Source organism: Marmota flaviventris, chromosome 9 (assembly GCF_047511675.1).
Source record: "Marmota flaviventris isolate mMarFla1 chromosome 9, mMarFla1.hap1, whole genome shotgun sequence".
NCBI lineage: Eukaryota > Metazoa > Chordata > Mammalia > Rodentia > Sciuridae > Marmota > Marmota flaviventris.
In genome coordinates this window covers 75242143-75263072 of record NC_092506.1, presented here as the reverse complement: position 1 = coordinate 75263072, position 20930 = coordinate 75242143, and the positions used below count along the sequence as shown (strand labels likewise).

Sequence of the window (20930 nt, the reverse complement as noted above, 5' to 3'; positions counted from 1 at the left end):
ACATGAGCTTTCGGGGGAATACCATGTCTAACCATAATAGGTGTGCATTACCACATCCAGCAGGGAAGCTTAGTCCTATCTCCTCTGTCTGAATCTATGTCAATTTTCCTTTCTTTCAACCCAGGCAAAGTCATCTTCTTGTTTCGGGAGGTCTTTTTACTAAGATGGGTTTGCCATCTCCCTCCTTCTTTTCTTTATTGTTTCCTGTATCAATTTTGCTTGTCCCCTGTTTTGTGGTGCTTTGTCTTCATTGATGTGTCTTTTCCATCTTTGAGGCATTCTTAGACTTGTGGGAGACAGGCCTACTACCATCTCAGGGTCTTCCATTTCATCTCCATCTGCTTCACTGCTGGTGAGGTACTGATTCCTTAGCCTGTCAGGACTAGGGGAAATCAATATCCCATTAGAATAAGTGAGGAGCTGCAGCATATTCTGCTGCCCGTCCACTTACCTAACATGCTGGGGCAGTGCTCAAAGACCAGATACTGTGTCCATAGATAGTCAGAAAGGATTAGATCATCCTGGGGTTAATGTAGAAGCCAATGACAGGACAATCAGGAGTTGTAAATCCATTTTGCTGAACAAAATGACATGGAGTCATTTTGTAAGAATAATTTGCTTGTTAAAGATTGCTCTAGAAGAAATCTTAGAATAGTTTTGAATTGCATTTCTCTAGTTGCTAGAGATGTTGAACATTTTTTCATATATTTGTGGATTGATTGTGTATCTTCTTCTGAGAAGTGCCTGTTCATTTCCTTGGCCCATTTATTGATTGGGTTATTTGTTTTTTAGTGTTAAGATTTTTGAGTTCTTTATATATCCTAGAGATTAGTGCTCTATCTGACGTGCATGTGGTAAAAAATTTGTTCCCAAATTATATGCTCTCTATTCACTTCACTAATTGTTTCTTTTGCTGAGAAGAAGCTTTTTAGTTTGAATCCAACCCATTTATTGATTCTGGATATCAATTTTTTCACTATGGGAGTCTTATTAAGAAAGTCGGGGCCTAATCCAACATGATAGAGATTTGGGCCTACTTTTTCTTCTAATAGACACAGTGTCTCTGGTTTAATTCCTAGGTCCTGATTCATCTAACTCCAGTAAGAATGGCAACTATTAAGAATACAAATAACAATAAGTGTTGGTGAGGACGTGGGAGAAAAGGCACACTCATACATTGCTGGTGGGATTGCAAATTGGTGCAGCCAATATGGAAAGCAGTATGGAGAATCCTTGGAAAACTGGGAATGGAACCATCATTTGACCCAGATATCCCACTCTTTGGTCTATACCCAAAGGACTTAAAAATAGCATACTAAAGGGACACAGCCACATCAATGCGTATTGCGGCACAATTCACAATAGCTAATCTGTGGAACCAACCTAGATGCCCTTCAATAGATAAATGAATAAAGAAAATGTGGTATATATACACAATGGAATTTTACTCAGCATTAAAAGAGAATAAAATCATGGCATTTGCTGGTAAATGGATTCAGGAGAAGATAATGCTAAGTGAAGTTAACCAATCCCAAAAAACCAAATGCCGAATGCTTTCTCTGATTTAAGGATGCTGATTTATAAAATGGTGGTGGGGAGGGACATGTGAGGATTAAATGAACACTAGATAAGGCAAAGGGGAAAAGGGGAAGGATGCATCTGAGTAGGAAAGACAGTGGATAAGATGGATATCATTATCCTAAGTACATGTATGAAGACACAAATGGTGTGATTCTATTTTGTGTACAATCAGAGACCTGAAAAATTGTGGTCTGTATGTGTACTATGAATTGAAATGCATTCTGCTGTCATATATAACAAATTAAAATTTTAAAAAATGAAAAAAAAGATTGCTCTAAAGTAAGGAAATTCTCTCTTGAAACTTTTATAATTCTTTGTCATTTTGAATTTCCTAGTATAGACAACATCTTCGGTTTTAAGTCCAGGCTGCAGATACATGTTTGGGTGTTATGAACATATCAATGGTATTTTAATCTCCATTGAGATTACCTTGGGAGTGAGTGTACAGAGAAAAGTGAAAAGGACCAAAGATTTATCTCTTGGCACTTTCACATTTAGATGGGAAAATGAGACCACAGAGAAGGGAAGTGTAGAGGTAGAGGTAGCATTATTGCAAAAGAGCTAAGACTAGAACTCAGTGGACCTGCTCACTCTGCAACTCATAATAAGATCCTGTTGAGTAACCTGAGTTTCATCTTTATTTGTGCTATTCTCCTGAGGAGTAAACTGGGAAGATGCTAGAAAAAAACACTAGATGACACAGCAGCATTGATTCTCTGTCTGAATCCTCAAAACTTGGATTTATTTACTGTGTTTCTGACAGTGGGTCTAAAAATCAAAGTAGGAAAATAAAGGATTTAAATGTTTATCTCCTTCTATGATGCCAATAGTATAATTTCTTTTAAATTATTACTAGTTCTAACATAACCAGATGTGTGTAGGGTATGTTAGGAACAAGGTTTGTACCAGGTGTTAGAATACAGGTATGAAATCTAATTCAGAGTTCAATGTGCAAGGAAGTTTCAGATCTACAAAAGAGCCAAAGTAATCAGAAACCTTGTAAATACACTCTTCATCTAGATCAAAAAGTCAGCTTTTGTTGTTTGCCAAGAATGTTCCAAATTATAACATATGACAGTTGTATGGAACTTTCAAAGTATGAGTTTCTGACATCTGTTTTCTTATCTGATTTTTACAAATCCCCAGGAAAGAGCCATCTTTTGTATTTTGTAAGACTTCTCTTTGTTGAGAATTCCTGAATTACTCATGTGAAATACAAGAACCCTTACCATTCTAGTTGCCTTATCTGGATACTCTAATCTGTCCATATGCTATTTTGAGTGGCCAGATCTGTTGACAGATAAAGACTGAACAGAATATGACATAAAGGATGGGGCTCCAACCTACTTTGCCTGGGTGACAAAATTTCTATTTTATATAGTATTACACTATATTAATTTATTTTTCAATAGCTGTATCAAATTATTGACATATTGTACTTACGGTAAACTAAAAAGTACCCTTATTTTTGCAAATAATATGCTATAAAATGAAGTCTTATATATTTAAGCTACTGATAATTTAAACTCAAGAGTAGTATTTTATGTTAGTAACTACTCACTTTTTTTTGTGGTACTGAGAATTTTACCCAGTTGTGCTGTACAACAGAGCTACATCCCAGCCCTTTTGATTTTTGATTTTGAGACAGGATCTCACTAAATTGTGGAGACTGGCCTCAAACTTGTGATCCTCCTGCCTCAGCCTCCTGAGTCACTGGGATTATTTGGCTATGCTACCGTGCCCAGACCTACTGATTTTTATTCTGTGATTTTAATATATTATTCCAGTTTCGTTATTGATCTATTATTTTTGTTTATAAAAGTAAACTATCCATTTTTGTTAGAGTTGTGTTAGTTTTGTTAGAGTTTTGAAGAGACACTAACAATCTGACTTACTCAAAGTCAACTTTATTTTGAACATGCAGCCAATATAGAGACAGTTCAAGGATATCACAAGGGCTCAACTTCTTGCTTCACTAGCCTCAGCACATGGCTGTCTTCCTCATGATCATAAGATGGCAATTGGTGTTTGTTTTTTATTTCTGTGTAACAAATCACCATAAACTTAGCATATTAAAACACACCTTTATGATTTTAATTTTCATGGGTCAGAAGTCCTGGCACAGATCAGCTGGGTCCTCTGCTCGGGCTCTTGTCAGGCTGAAATCAAGATGCTGGCTGTGGCTGCGTTGTGATGGGAAACTTGGGCTCCTCTTCCATGCCCATTCAGTTATTTGCAGAACTCCATGTATCTTTCCACCACATGGCAGCTGACTCTTCAAGGTCAGAAGCAGATTTCAGTCTGAGTCATTAGAGTTCTGTATGAAGTCACCCAATTAGGGGGTAGCTATCTTATCATGCTCATAGCTCTCCATGTACTTATTGGGCATGTACCCCAGGAGGTGGGAATCATGGGAATATCTTAGAATTCCATCTGCTGTGCTCTGGAAAGGTTGAGAGTAAGAGTCCTGGAACATCTGAGACTACCCTATCCCTTTTCTTTTTTAAAGTTCAGAAAACCTGAGCTAACATATATTTGCCAACAATGAACAAAGTGTCCATCTCTCCCTGTCAGAACATTCTAAAGTCCTGGTTTCATCTGTCATGTCAGTTTTATGTCTTACTTTTGTAACTAACAAAAATTTGGTTAAGTTGCCTTTTATAACTTCATCCAATCTTCTTATAAAAGGAGGGTAGTTCTGGACTGGTTTAATGTAGTTAAAAACATTCTGGTCCTCAATTTGAGCCCATACAAATAGTCATTTTTCTTGAGAGCCAACTCGGTCGCCTTGTGGCCAGGAACATTATGAAGAGCATTATTCTCAAGATAAATGCACAGAGCAATGCCGCAGTCTGGCTGGGCACAAATGCCGCAGTCTGGCTGGGCACACAATCACGAGCCACCACACAGCTTGTAGATTCAAACAGCAACTCTTTATTCCCGAACTCACACCAGCCGTCTACAAACACGTTCTGGGGAAATCCACGTTCTCTGCCCAAATCCACCTCCACTGGGCTTCTATCTCCCAAAAAATACTGTCTGAATCCCATGAGAACTCAAGGGGAACTCAGGCAGCAGGATACGCCCTATTCCCAGCAGGAATAATCTTAAACCTTAAACCTGGAACCTAAACTGGGAACGCCCTAAACCCGATTATCTTAAACCGGGAACACCCTAATCCGCCCTGGTCCTTGAGCAAGGTCACCTACATTCAATGTCACTGCAAAATGTCAGCAACATGGGGTACGCTGGCAAGGAAATTGTCATACCTACTTGGCTAATGGCTCCCAGCAGAGCAATCTCCTGATTGTTCAGTTTGAAATCTTTATTAGGGAAGAAAATGAAGTTAGTTTACTGTGTAAGGTCTTTTTTGTGTCTTCTTTTAAACTTGTATTACTTTTGCTCTGAATAAACCCCAAACTGTCTTTCCCTGTAGTTTGTTTAAACTTGTCCTTATATTTGGTTTGAGCTTCTTGACCATTTGGATGAGTTCAGACCTCCTTTGAATCTAAGTTCACTTCCCTTCTTCTTATATCTTTTGTACATCTTATTTTTAAACCCGATCTTACCTGAGATGTTCCTGTAGTCAAAATGGTTTCTTTTATATCTCTTTCCTCTTTCTTCTTTATTGCATTACTCATGATTGTGTAGTTAGAATTTCTGTTTTTTGAATTTCCTGTCATTATTCTTTCTCTAGACTCAATCTTACAGACTGTTTTCCACCTGTGACTTGAACCTACATGTAGTTTTCCATACATCCTAATATATTTCTATTTTCCAGTTCATGGAATATTTATTCTAGTCTCATTCTTTCTTTCATATGGTCTGGGCCTAAGGGAGTATAATAAAGATATTAGGACTTCCTATATAATTCATGGTTCAAAATTTAGTATTCTTATTTTCTTTGTTCCACACTTTTAAATGTAAATATTCAAATACTATTTTTACCTTATAAAGACCTTAGAGAATAACCAGAATTATAAAAAAATTGAAATTATCTGAACTCAAACTACAAATTGATTTTAACTGCTAATGTTTTATTTTCTTTCCTACTAATAAAGAAAATGTGCATTTAAAATAACTCCATCTTATTTTAAGCCATACTTACCCTTAAAGTTTCAACCCATAGAACTGATTCGTTATCTCTAGACCTATAGCCGCATAATATGATAACTGCAGAAGGAAGAAAAGAAGCCATGAGTGCACAGGACCAGTGGTCAAAGTAGTCTTCTGAATAGTGTTTTATAATGAAGAAAGATATATCATAAGTTGTTCTCAGCAATAATGTTCCAAGTTTTAAAGCTTACATTTGAAGCAGAAGTATCTTTTAGCAGGCAAAGGTATTGCCTTTTTGGATCTACTTGAGTTGGTAAATTCTGTGAAACAACCAGAAAATCAGAACTGAGTTTGATTCTTAAGTTCCAAGAAAGCTAATTTTTCTTTTATATTTTCTCAGAAAATTTATTGAGTAATTACTTTATACCTTTCTCATTAAGGTAGCTCTTTTAAAGTCATTTATGTTCAACTCTACTTTCCTCAACTCCCCTTTGTGCATATTCAATTAGATAGCCCCAATTATCCACTTAACCTGCATATTTTGAGGTTATCAGATGGTACCTATTTGATTTGTTTCTATTTGGCAATGCACAGATTTGTGGAAATTTTTTTCTAGTTCTGTTTAGAAGTTACATATTGCTTATGTCTATCTAAAATATAAATATATACATCAACATTGGTCTTGATGAAATGTTTGGAAAGTGATGCAGCAAATACAGCTGAGGGTTTCTAGATTCAAAATTATTCAGCCCTGTTAATTGTGTTCTCCTATTCCCAGCTGTCCTTTTCTTCTCCTCCTACTGGTTGTCTCAGTGGAAGTTGCCACTTCTATCAAGTGATCAAGTCACTGTAATTGGCTACTAGTGTCCATGTGACCAAATTAATGCTACTCCTGGTGCTGCTGTCTCCTGGACTTGGAGTTGTAGTCTCCTGTGTGAACATGTGACTAAAGCTAAATTCCCTGGAGTCCTTCCTCAGGGTTTCTGAATTGAGGTTGACTGTAGGAAGCCTTTTCTCTTTGGTGGCTAAAGTATGAACACATGAGCCCAAGCCTCTTTATATGCAAATAATGACTGGCAGATGAAGAACAGAAAGGTGACCTGATGGTGTTTGCAAGTCTGATTTCATTTTATAAGGTTCATGGAGTAATTAGCCTGATTTTTTTTAGTAATTTTGTGACTCCTAGGAGCTACTCTCCATATGGCCTAGGCAACACCATGGTTTTCTGATTTTTTTTTGCAACCAAAAACTTATAGCTAATCAAGTTGATATAGTGCAGTCACTTTAGTAAGTGGTCTCTTAAACAAATGCTTTATACTTAAACTCTCATTTTGAGAAATATTTCCTATTAAGGGAGCATTATTCTCAGATCTCTGCAAGTTTAACTACATTAGTCAAGAGATAGAGATAGTCTCAAGAGTCATCTTCAATTCTGCTTGGAAAAAGGCAGAATATAAATTCTGTCCCTTCGCAGTTGATGAAATTGATATCAGAGAGAGGTATTGATTTCCCCGTAATGACCAAGAGAGTTTGTAGCAACATCAGGACTAAGGCTGAGGTCTACCAGTTTCCTGTTCTAAGCTGTCCTCAGTTTAAAAGAACTTCACTATAATGAATATCAATGTAGAACAGCTCACAATGTTTTTCTAATTTTTAATTGGAATTAGTTCAGTTTTCTCTTTCACAAAATAGTCTATCCATAAGTTATATTTCAAGGATCTATGGCCAACAGACCCTATGTTAGCTACAGGCAATACTCCGAGTGCTTAAGTGCCATTTCTTTTCTCTTCAAGCTTATTATTCAGTGAAAATGTAATGTACATGATAATAGCAATTATAAAGCACCACTAGGAAGCCCTGAGGAGAGGCACCCAATCCTGTTTTGCTCAGGGGAACAATATCTGGTCATAACCAATTAGGCCAATTGTTTCCAACTTTACATTGTGGGATCTTACTCTGTTAGCGTCATATTTAAAAAAAAATATGTATTTCATCTTAGCATATGCTCAGAAAGGCAAAAGTGGAGGTAGCACTACTGAGGTAAGGATGCAAAAGCCCAAGGGCAAAGCAAAATCAGTTAACATGTTTATTCCCCAGCCCCTCCATGCACAGACACTCCCACATATACCATTACTAATCCAGGCCACTAGTTGCCAAGTTGTTTAGAAGAGGACTAGGCCTGAGAGATAAAGCATTTGAGAAGAGTTCTGTGATCAGATCCAGTTGACTACTTGTCAACAACTTCCCTGTGTTGGGATGGGAAAGAGAAAGGAAACGGTTCTTCTCTAACCCTCCCATCACAACCTGAAGTTCCCTTTTCCTGGTTCACACATTACAGAGGCACATCTTTCTCTATGCTCCCCATTTTGCCATGTCACTCTGGTTCCTCATATGTCATCCCACAAATGATACTAACCCACTTTTCCATTTAATGCAAAAAAGTTAATCACATGCCTCATTATGTGATGCTCCAAGATTCTGAAACATTTCTTAGAATTATTTAACCATTAGATGCTCTTTTCCCCATATAATCTTGTTTATCAATTTCAGATAACTTATAATCAAAACGAAATATATTTGCATCTCTAAAAATTCTCATATACAACATAATAATAACTATGCAATGTTGTGTTATGCTCTAAGTGCTTTTTTTCAGTGTCTCTTGTGCCCCTCAGTATTTCTGAGTTATCACACATATCTCATCTCATTTTATATACCTCCTCAACAAATTTGTATTATTCTTAGCATAGATTATAAGTTAAAAAAAATGAGGCTTCCCTGAGGTTAAATGGCTAGCAGCTGGCAGACCTGGGACAGTTCTGGTCATTCTGCTGTTTATTTCCCCTTAATATTAAATATATACACACAACAATAAAAATTCAAGGTACAAGAAGATTCTGAAGCTGGAGAATGTACCTGAATTTCATCCAAAAGTTCAAATAAGAGTAAAATGAAATGTTCATGAAACATATCAGCACCTAAATACTTCCATATGAGATCTGTTTGGTCTGGATAAGCAGGGGATTTAGACATAGAAATGGAGTAAGAATCACACAGGCAAAGACAGTTTGTGGATCTATAGATAGGAATGGGAGTAAGACTCAAGCGAAGGGCACAGTGAAGGAAGGGCCTATGGTCCAGCTCAGTTAGAACCTAGATAAGTAAAGGAAGTCAGTAGAGACAAGAGAATTAATGCTGGTTAGCTCACAGTTTAGTGGCCTGTACTTACTATGCCTAGGTGGTGTGAGCCGATAAAGTATTTTAAGCTGGTATTTGAGGATGAGATATGAATGTAACTACATTTTGTGTGTGTGTGTGTGTGTATGTATGTATGTATGTATGATACTAGGAATTGAATTGCTTTTGTTATTTTTTATTTTGAGACAGGGTCTTACCAAGTTGCTAAAGGTTTCGCTAAGTTGCTAAGACTGGCCTTGAACTTGTGATCTGCTCATCTCAACCTCCTAAGTCTCTGGAATTATAGATGCATGCCACCATGCCCAGCTCATAACTACATTTTAATTAGAGTAGCCAGGAGATAGTCTGGCAGAAATGTGAAAAATGGTTATACTTAGAAGAAACTGAAAGCACGTAGCCAGAGAAGAGATTTCACGGGGCCTGAACTAGATTGAAATATTACAGTGACTGTGAGAAGAAAGCATATTATGTTTATCATCAACTCTAAGTAGAAGCAGAAGAGTCTTGGACTAATGAGACAGTCATACAATGACTGACTCCATTGTGTACCAAGGCACAGAGCAGAAAGCTTTGATAAATACTGCCTGGGACATGGAAAGTGCTCAATAACAGTTTGCTGGATAACAAGTTATTTAATTTAGTTGCCTTCTATTTCAAGTATTAGAAAAAATTCAAATTCATGTATCTCCTCTTTCTTTTCTTCCTATTATAAGTTTTTGAAATAAAAAAAAAAAAAGAAACATGTTATTCCTTATCAGAAAGTGGGGGAAAAAACTACATAGCATGTGGTAACTGCTGGCTCGGGGAGATATCTCCAGACTGAGAATGACTTCTTATCTGACTGTGGAATTTAGGACTTAGACATCAGGGATTTGGTAAGGTGAGGAGACTTAGGGCCCAGAGTTGAGGCCAGAGTCTTGGTGGTTAATTAGTTCATTGACTTTCCAAATGTAAAAAGGTGGTTGTTTAACATGTGGATTTGTTTAATTTTAGAACACATCTATTCTTATATACACCTCTTTTTCCTATTTGCTTTCACCCAAGCTAACATTATTCAAATAATTGTGGCAGAGATAGTTTTGCTTATGTTATCCAGAAAAGTAAGGGCTTCAAACACCCTACTGAGGAATTACTTGAGGGCTAGATGAAAGCATAGTATATAAAGAAAAAAATACTAAAGACCTGGAAGGAAATTGTCAAACTAGAACTGGCCATGCATTTAGTCATCATCAAAGTTCTTAATGGAAGAAGAGGATGTTAAAATAATCATAAATAGAGTAATAATGTAAGCTGTATTAATATCTAGTCACTTATAGAAGGTGGGAATATATATATATATAGAGAGATATCTATATGTATAGATATATTGATATAGATATATCTTCTACTTTTGCCCCAAATATCATATTTACAATTCTCATAATTCCATCAAGTGGATATTATTATATCTATCTTAAAAGTAATTGCCAAGAAAATTAAGAATTTTACCTGAGTAAATCCAATTATTAAATAGCAAATAAAATAAAATAACCCCCCAAACAACAACAAAAACAAACACTTGAAATAATTTTGGAGCATCAGGCCATAAAGTATTATTTTTAAAACAGCAAAATTAGGATTCCAACTTAGGTCTGCCTTACTGCAAAGCCTAATTGCCAAGTTGATTTCAGCTTAGTATTTATAAACTCTTCAAGCTGTTGTCCTTCTATTTCACCTCAAAAGCATGGTGTCAAAGAGTAAATGAAAAACAAAATAAGAACAGACAGTTTGACCTTTGAAGTAAATTTTGTTGTGAACATGTTTTCTTTTTCACTCTACAGAAGTCACCCACATCTAAAATTATTTTCAGATTGCATCCTGAACTTGCACTTCTGCGAGGACCTTGTTCACTCACTCATTCATTCAGAAAGTCATAAGTTGATCATTAATTTATACATTTACCATCTGCAGAAACCATGCTGGGGACCACAATATAGCAAAGGACTCCCCAAGAACCCTCAGTCCAGTGGAGGATGCATACAAGCAAGCCATCACCTGATGGCTAGGGATAGGTATCCAAGTATAAGGGTGCCTGTCTGTTCCAGCCTGGGGAAGCCAGAGGAGATTTCCCATAGGAAGGGATCATCAAAGAATGACCTAAAAGAAGAAGGTACACAGAATACAGGAGAGGGGCCTTGTATTGATTGGAGCAGTTATGTAAGGTCTGGGTCCTTTATCTGAGTATTTCATTTAACTGTAAGAAGAACCCTATAAAATATAGTTATGATTGACCTCATTTTCTAAATTAGAGTAGGGGCAGAGGCTTTAATTTGTTTCTGGCCCCACAGTAAAACCAAATGATGAAGCTTGACTCCAGACTCTTTCTTTTTCCATTACTCCCCGGGACAGTGATGCTGTAGTCTCAATTTGCAGTCTTGGCACACAGACATGCCAGAATAAAAACAGTTAATCATGATAGAAATCATTGTAAATCAGATCATTTCTGTCCATAGTTACCATTCAGTATATAACACTTTAAATTGAAATAAGTCCAGCAAATACTTGTGGCTAAATAGTTTATTCTATGTGTCTTGGTCTCTTCCTTTGTAAAATAAGGTTAATAGCATATCTACTCATAGGATGTGCTAAGGGTTAAATGAGATTATGCATGTAGTAGAATATACAGCATAATGCTGAGTAAATGTTCAGTATTAAGTGTTCAACAAATGTTAGCAATTATTACTATTAATATTTTGTGTCTGGTGGGTCATTTATCTTATCATACTGACAAATGGGAAAGTATTTTAACTGAAAGCCGCTATTCTTCATGAATGGGGTTTATTAAATCTGGCAAAATGATAGTTTTTGAGCTTGTGTTTATTACTTCTTCTCTTTTCAAAACCCATTATTGGGTGCTCTAGCACAGCTTCAGTAAAAGACTCACAGCGAGGGCAATTAAAACATGACTGAGTTGAAAATGAAGTGTTATTAGAGGAAAATCTATGAATGCTCTGATTCTCAATGGTCATTCATGCTAAGTCAGACATTACATATTGGCTTTGGCAAATATGTCTCAGGAATGCTAAACTAAGAAAGACTTGGGAACTGTGTCTGCTTCATATTGGGATTATAGGACTTAGTGTATAGGAGGAGAGGTAAGGAGGATGAATTAATTTTCTCAGGTGCCATGAATTTATTAGGAATGAATAATGTGGCCTACTAGAGGGTGCACATATATCATTTAAAGATTTTTAAAATTAAAAATCACCAAATTAGTTAATAATATGGACTTAAACATAACACTTTATAGACTCTTAATTCATAATTTTTGATAGGAGGAAAGAAAGCAACAGCCAACAAGTTAGGAGGCCTGACACCTCATATCTTCAACAAATATTTTTGGACAGCAGCCGTTGAAGGGCAGGGACTCTGGGCTTGAGTCTGGCTCAGTCATCTGACAGCTTTGGAGCTTGCAGGGATTACATGACTAGTGGCAAAGTGCTGAAAGTTTGACTTGTTGGCTGTTTACTTTGGGGACAGTTATTTAACTTTGGTTTCCTTACCTAGGGTTTTGAGAGGATTATCTTAGTTGATGCAGGTAGAGTCCTTGAATGATAACCTGGTTTATAATAAGTTGTCCATAGGTATTATCTACATTTGGTAATATTATGGTTTAGAGACATCTTACCATACTGGAGGTCAGGAATACTAACATAATTAGATATAATACTTCAGTGCAGGCTGCAGGCAATAAGGTATAGTAATCATGTCAACTGAGGTGGATACTAAGGGCCAGAGATACATTTCAAAGTACTGGGAGAAGACTACTCAGAAAGAAGATCTTTCTGGAGACATAAGGTATGCAGGCAGCAAGAACTAAAAAGGTCGGTGCACTTTACATATTTCTCTGTAAGTTTAATAGTCTATAAGATGTCAGACAAGTCACTTGCCTTCTCTTTGCCTTAAATTCCTAATGTGGAATTCCTTAAATTCCAAACAGCAGGTTGAATTAGTAATGTCTGATTTCCCTTTCTTTTTTATACTTGATGATTCTAATAAGCTTGGGATATTTGATGCCTGAAATAGGCTACTAAAGGCTGGATAATGGAAAGAAGGTTCATTAGCAGGTAAAAGAAAAGTGATAGATGGTATGAGGCTCTGCCACTGGGTGGAAAGGAAATTTGAAATGGACTTTAACCCAATCTGATGAATAAAGGACAGGCACTGAGGTGAGGCTTTGGTGGACATGGAGGAAATATAATTAGAGGGACACAGTGTTAATCAGCTTTTTGTTGCTGTGATAAAATTGTTGAGAAAAGCTATATGAAGGAGGAAAGATTTATTTTGGCTCACAGTTACAGAGATTTCAGTCCAAGGTCAGCTGGCTCCATTGTTTTGGGCCTATGAAGAGGCACAGCATCATGGCAGAAGGCCATGGCAAAGGAAAGCTGCTCACCTGATAGTGGCTAGGAACCATAGACAACAAAAGAGGAGGGGGCCTGGATCAATATGTTGTCCCCAAGGGCACTCACCCAAGGACCCACTCCCTTCAACTAAGTCCCACCTCTTTCAGTTCACATTATCTCCTGATAGTCTATTCAAGTATGAATGCACTGATGAGGTTAAAGCCCTCATGATCTAGTCACTTCCCCAGAGCTCCATCTCTTAACATGGCTGCACTGGGAACCAAGTCTTCAACTCATGAACCTCTGGGGGGCATTCCAATTCCAAACCATGGCAGACACAATCTTTGTAGTTGGCTTTATTTGTGAACTTTCCTTCTCTGCATCCCATTTCCCCATGCTGACCATGTGACTCTGTTCTGAATTAAAACCAGTGACAGTATGGCTCCATCTGTCTTTCCCAATGCCGATTAGACTAAAGTCTGGTAATAGTCATATAATATAGCATCATTAAGACCTGATCACTTGGCATCACACTCTCCAGTTACACCTTCCCTTTATGAAGAAAATGTGGCAGAGTGCCAAATTATGGGCTTTGGATGCAGGTAGACATTGTTTCAAGCATGAACAAAATGTAGGCCATGGACTATATATAAGAAGACAGCAAGGAAAATAAAAATAGGAAAATATTGGCCCTCTGAGGAAAGGAATTTGAAGTCAGTTTCTGACCCTTACTATCCCTGAGACCTTGCACACATCATTCTATGAACTTCATATTTCTCATGTGTAAAAATAGGGCAATAACATGGACTACAGCATTATTGTGGAGATTAGTGAAATGCCACATTCTGAGAACAATGCCTGAGAAATAGGGCTCAGTTTGAGGGAGCCCCAATAGAAGCTCAGGATCACAGTGGGAGGCAGCAGTTTCCCAAAGGAAATGGAAGGGAATGGTGATTATTAGGAAGGGGGAGGGCAGACATGCTTAGCAGACAAAATTCCAGGTGTCCAGTACACTGGCACTCAGGTATTAACTTAAAGCAGACGAAAAAATCTAACAAAATGTTTGGCACTTAGTGCTCAGTGAACAAGTGCTGAATCTTCTCAGAGGAATTTAAAACCCCTGTTCTATGCAAGACTTGTTTTAGTGCTGTTAATCTCCAGAAGGCCAGTGGCTCTGATTAAAATATCACAGGGCTGAGGAATTTAGTGCCCTAACCCTGGAGCCTCTGGTACACTTGTTGTTTTGTTTGAGGTTGGTGTATTTGGAAAATTATGAGAGGATGGATTCTTTGCCAACCTCTAACTAGGGAGATGTGCAGATTTTCTACTATGATTTTTTTTTTCACTCTGGTACTGGGGGTCAAAGATTAAATAATTTGCCTCCAGATGGATGTTCTGAAGAGCTAATTAAAAAACTGACAAGTGCTAAGGACCTCAGCTGATTAGATTTGTATGCCTTCCTCCATCAAAAGATCAGAAGTACTGCAGTTTAGAATCACTGTATTAGAGTACATTTCCAGAAACTCAACAATAAAAATAAAAAGGACAGTGCAGTGTCTTTAAAAACATTCTTATATCATATGAGTGTGTCTCAGAACTGGCTGAATATTTTAAATAAGTGAAGAATTTTTTAAAAAACTTCCTATGTTGGGGTGCTATGCCAAACCAATTAGATCAAAGTCTGGGAGAAGGACCCTGGTAATGTGTTTTAAAAAAACTTTTTAATGACATGAATATTCAATCAGAATTGAGAACCACTGATTTAGAAATAAAACTATTTGAGATATCTATTTAAATCATGGGAGACATTGTAACATAACGTATAGGAAGAAGCAGGCTGGGAATTTGTCAACAGAGCCATCTTGGTTGACATGTCAGATTGGCAAAAATCATACTCTGTTCTGAATAAGTTATATAACTTTTTTGTTGCTTCTTTACTTTTAACATGTGTCTATCAGCTTTATAATAGATTTTTGTGAGGAGTACATGTGAACGTTATTTCATAAAGTACTTCCTTAATTTGGTAGTTACTATCATTTGTTTTTAGTAAAATGCTTTGTTAGTAATTTTAAGCCTGTTTCTCAGGCTTACTTATTGATATAAATGAAAAGATTCTTAGCAGTGGCACAAACATGAGCATGCATCAACCTAAAGCAGTCAGCACAATAGAACATCTTGTCATATTGCAGATATGTGAATAAATCACAGTCAGATCCAGTCTGAGTGTACGTGACTTGGAAGTTATAGAATGTGTAAATGTCCTTTCTAGCAAAAGATGCTTTTGGGGGTTTTGTTGCTACTCTCTATAATAAATGCAAATGAGAACTCCCAGGTATTATTTTACACTTAATCTGGCAGCTCTGTTTCTACACAATCACCCAGAAAATGTGAGCTGGCTATATCAACCTGGATGCCAAGTAGCTTAATCAATCATACTGCAATCTAACTGCTCACAGGATCTGAACTTGTGGTTTCATCATGCAGGGTTTGATTATCCATGCTAGCATTAGGATAGAAGGGGAGAGAGAGGTTTGCTCTGTATTGCCATTCCTTCTCCCAGTCTGGGCCCTTTGGCTGTGACTTCAATGGTGTATAGAAAGTCAGAGAGAGCAGATATATTTGGAAATGTGTCAATAATACAAATCAGCCTCGCCTGAGGTCCTGAGTGTATGCTCTTATACTTTTTTGTGCTGGAACAAAGATCCCTGTTCATTCTGTTGCTTTATTTATTTTGGTAAGTATTTTAGGGAAGCTGAAATGAAGGTTTGGCTTTAACCTGTACTTTAAATGATACACATCTTACTCATATTTTTGTAGAAAGCATGTGATCAATCTGTTATTTAATCCTTTCCCTGAGCTCACAACTGGCCCTACCTCTTACTAGTGTGTGACCTGGGGCCAGCCACTCATTCTCTTTCAACCTGAACTTCCTCAGCTGCCAAATGAAAGAAAGAGCACACATATTATTGTTGAATACACCTCATTATTGACTAAGTGAGGTGTTGTATGAGGAGAATATGGATATAATATATATCGAATGTGTGCTGTATGCCCTTCACTGATGTAGGTATTTCACACATTCTAAGTAGTTACTTGTAATTGATTCATAATCATTGGTGAGGTAGATTTTAAAAGTTTTCCTTTTAAAGATGAGAAAACTGAGGCAAGCAGTGATCAAAATAAGTTTCTCAAGGTTACACAAGCCAGAAAGTAGAGGAATTGAGATGAGGGTTTGACTTCAGGCCTCTGCTCTGAACTATACCCCTTGCCTATTTCTAGAAAGCATGCAGTAAATATAGTGGTGATAATAGCATGTGCTTTTCTTCATGATGTCCTCTTAAAATTCCTAATCTGAAATTGGTGTACTGTGGCATCTACCACAATGGGAAACATTGTAAGTGTTCACTAAATGCTTATCAATATACTAATTGTCAAAACAGAGTGCTGAGCATCTGTACAGTCCTACTGATATTGGATTTGTGTAGTACTGTGTTTTCCAACACTTCACCTACAAGAACAGCTAAGTGACATCACTTGACCAACTGAATATTCAAGGCTTTACAGTGATCTGTCCCTGAGATGCCCTTTCCTCTCTTTTAAAAAAATGTCTTTGTTGCTTATACAAATCTTGCTCATGTCTACGCTCAGTGAGGAATGGGACCGATTTTATTATCTTTATCTCTGTGCGTAGTACTTAGCAGAAATCTAAATTGTATTAATTAAAAGAATCAATGCGGCTCATTCACCATAAACTGCTGCTGTATTCGTATCTGCCATCTCCACACACACCCTTCCCACTACTTGTCTTTGCCTGTTCTTTGTTCTGAAGCCCCATCCTCAGAGACTTCATGTCCTAGTCCTAACACCAAATAGCGTTTACTTGGTGTAAACAATTTCACCAGCATCATCTTATCTTTCACTAACATGATTCTTCTAGGCTTAGATTTTTTGTTGTTTTTCTTATAATGATGATGGATTTTTATTTATTTGCCCATGCTAGCATTTAACTCTGCTCTGAGTAGATTTTACTGATTTACATGCAATGTACCTATTTAAGTGGAACATTAATAGATGAGCAGAGACTTAAAAAAATACTAGTGACAAATCTAATTTACATTGTATGTGAAAGAGACCTTTTTAAATGTTTAGAGCTTTTTTCCCCATCACTTAAACATTTTATCATAATATATGAAAAGGAAAGGAATTAAAATTTATTTAGTACATATTGGTTCTAACATCGGGAAATGTTGTGTTTTTTAAAATTTCCTTTTGTACATGATTCTAAAAATAATTTTTAAAAGATATTTGGCTTAGCAATAAAAAGACATTAATGTCAGAGGGACCTGGGTGTGAGTTCTGGACCACCAGCCCACCTGCTTTGTGATTGTAAGGAAGTCTCTTGTCTATACTTAATTTTTCTTATATGTAAACATATATGATGCTATGTCATCATTGGTATTTGGGGTAGAGTTTTATTCTATCTTTCCCCAACACACAGGCAATAGTCAAATGGAAATCCAAGTCTTAATTTATTAACTGCTGGTCAAGTATGTTAAAGTCCTTCCAATCAATATAGGGCTTCTGCTTGCCTATGGGGCTGAGGCTAGATGGTGAGGCAAGGCTACCCATCCCCACCATCCTGATGGTGAGACAGTAGAGGACCATTGAGAAGGATTCTACTCAAACACATAAACAAGTGGTTGGACTCAGGAGCAAAGTGTCAAACTGGGTCTGTCCCAAAGAGCCATGCCAGGTCTAGGTCGCATTGTTGCTTGGGAGCAGGTACTTCAAGTGTGAACTCTGGGCATGACAGTAGGAAGAGAAAGAGTGACAAAAGGTGTGTCAAGCATGGGCAATGACTTAAAGCACAGGAGCCTGCTCAGCAGGGGACAGGGCACAAGCACTGCTAGTCTCTGCCATTCATGGAATGAGTCAGACACCTGAGTTGAAAGAAGAAACACCACCTTTACCTCCATCCAACAATCACAACAAAATCAGTTAGAACAAAAATCTAATCTTTATCTAGTAGTGTTTAATATGAGATTAAATACTATAAAGTGCCTAGCTTCTTCCCCCTGTGAAGGCATCAATAAACACAACACCCTGTTAAGAGAAGCAGGTTAATTTTGTTAGGGAAATGTTATCAGCCAGACCATCTTATAGTTGAAGAAACAGAGGCTCAAACACCTCTATACTGTTTAGGTACAAAAATCACAACAATAACCTAGCACAAGCAAAAAGGCAACAAGACTTTTATCTTGAGTTTTGGATTTAGAAACTCTCAGAAGCATTTTCATTAAAGTACTCTACAGCCTGGGCCTCTAGGTTACCTTGTGCTTTCACATCAGGTAAAATCAGGATTGGACTTGAGTCAGGGGAGCATGCTAATGAGTATTAGCATGTACAGGTAATGCCATTAGCCAAGGGTGCATTTAGAAGCCATCCCTGCCTCTTGCATTTTCCATGTAACATGACTTGATGCAGTGATCTCAAAATACATCAACAGTTTAGACATTCACACAAAAATTAAGGGTAAGTAGTTCTATTTCAGATTGGTTAGCAAGGTAGTGTAGTAAAACAGTTTGGAAACAAGAAAGTGCTTGTCTCCTCATACTGAATATGAGGAAACACATCAGAGAAGTTCTAAAAATTGTGAGAAAAACAACACAATTTAATTTTACTGGAGATCTTCGCTCTACTACTTTTCACCTGAGAAATGATATGATATTTTATTTTAGCATACTGGTAGCAAACATTCTGTATTTCTCTTTTCTGACTAGCAGGAAGACAAAGCAATTTATTCTAAAGTAATTAAATACATAACATATTTTGGATTCAAATGCTTGCTCCATATTTTCTCTAAATTAAAGCTTGTTTATTTCTTGAAACTCTATTTGTATTTCTGATTTTATATTTTCCTGTAAAGAGTTATATCCATCTGGATTGCCTAGGTAATGCCGCAGTAAAAGACAACTTCAGGTCTCAGTGGTTTGAAACAATGAATTTATAATTTTCATATACACTACAAATAACTTCATGGGCTGAGGGGAAATTTGCCTCTGCTCCATCCTTCACTATAGACCTAGGCAAGAGAATTCCTCTCTCTGTTTCCATGACTGCTGAGACAAAGAAAAGAAGATGGGAAACTGAGCATTCACTTTTGTTGCTGCTATATAAGGGTGAGACTCATCACCTCTCACATTTCACTGATCAGCAAAAGTTAGCCAGCCAGGCCTAATTTCAAGGAGGTCAGAAGTAGTGGACACCTACCATTTGCTGAGTAGAGAACCATAAATTTTGTTAATCCACTAATGACCACTGCAAAACATGTTCCATTATTTTTATTTCATATCAAGACCACAGAAGTAGAATATAGCAGAGGACAAGAAACCTATGCTGGATTGAAAACCTGTGCTTCTTCTGCAGTATTATGTTATAATGTAAGATACATGCAAATAGGAAAATTGCCCTCTAACAAATTCTACCTGCTAAGTGAATCCATCAAACACTACTCCTGTGTCACAAATTAAAATAAGTACATGTACTTTTATGAGGGATCAAAAGGTAAATTTTTTTGAAGGAATAAATGAAGATGAGGGGAAATAAGAGAATTTATAGGTAGTATATAAAAGGGTATACTTATGAATCATCAAGTAACTGTCCTTTTGTCACATGTGGGACTCTGCTTCATTTTAGAATGTTCAAGGTCATTTTAGAATGTTGACTAAGAAAAGCTGTTTTTTGTCCTTAGGAAAATATAAACATCGACGAAGCCTCCAGGTGCCTGGTGAAGCACATACTTGCCAATGAGTGTGATCTAATGGAGTCCATAGAGCCGGACCTGGTGAAGCCCCATCTCACCTCACCCAAGGCTGTCAGCTGCTCCAGCTGTGCCAAGTCCTAGTAGGCTCCTCCGCTGGCCTGTGATGAAGATAACCCCATGATCCCATGAATTGAGCCTTAATTTTTACCATTTTGGGTAAATGTCAGGATAGGGAAACATATGTGGCAAGCCAAAGATCTCTGCCTGTATCTTTTCTATAAAAGAGAAATAATAAATATTTGTTTTATGTTTGTTCGCCACCATCAGCACAGTGTTTACAAGCTTTTTAAATATTTAGTCTGTTACAAAATTGTGTTGAGTAGCTGAGCAAAATGTTGCAGGATCAGAATCAGCCCTGGTATTTGCTCCTTTAAATCAGCAAAGGCCTCAGGACTTAAAGAGAAGGGGATAAGAGCAAACTAGCTGTCAAGTTAAGCATTGGTGTTTGCTTGCCCTGGTGTGTCTTTGTTCAGACTTCAATACATTCTGTGATGGTCTGACAGGCCTATTAAATAGAAATGGTATTTTCTCCAGAGATGACCTCCATTCTTGGCAGACCTGGGAGTTGTCTATGATTTAGCTCTTCAGAGTCATGTACACAGGCTTCCTGTGCTTTTGTTGTCTGCATTGTCATTTGCCGTGCCCTGGATGTTGGTTTAACTGAAAACTTTATGAAAAGACCTGCACTCTCTATGTGCCTTTCTGTTAGCTTTCTCTGAATCTGTGGGACTCTTCTGTACATGTAATATATATATTATATATATATTTTCAGAAGCAAAAAATAAAACATAAAAGATGCTGTTTCCCTATTTTTGGAAAGTGCTTTAAGTTTCTTAGTATTTTGAACCCCCACCCCTGCCCTTTGGCAGTGAAACCATGCTTCTCAA

The 20930-nt window shown here is 37.2% G+C and overlaps 1 protein-coding gene across 1 annotated transcript in view; it reads left to right on the top strand.

Annotated features, from left to right (window-relative positions):
- Positions 1–20309, top strand: part of Rab38 (RAB38, member RAS oncogene family) — a 57298-nt gene extending 36989 nt beyond the window's left edge. Inside the window, exon 3 of the mRNA XM_027942720.2 lies at positions 19972–20309. Within this exon, the coding sequence (XP_027798521.1) occupies positions 19972–20124 (153 nt within the window). The 3' untranslated portion in view covers positions 20125–20309. The remainder of the gene's footprint in view (positions 1–19971) is intronic.
- Positions 20310–20930: the final 621 nt, after the last annotated feature.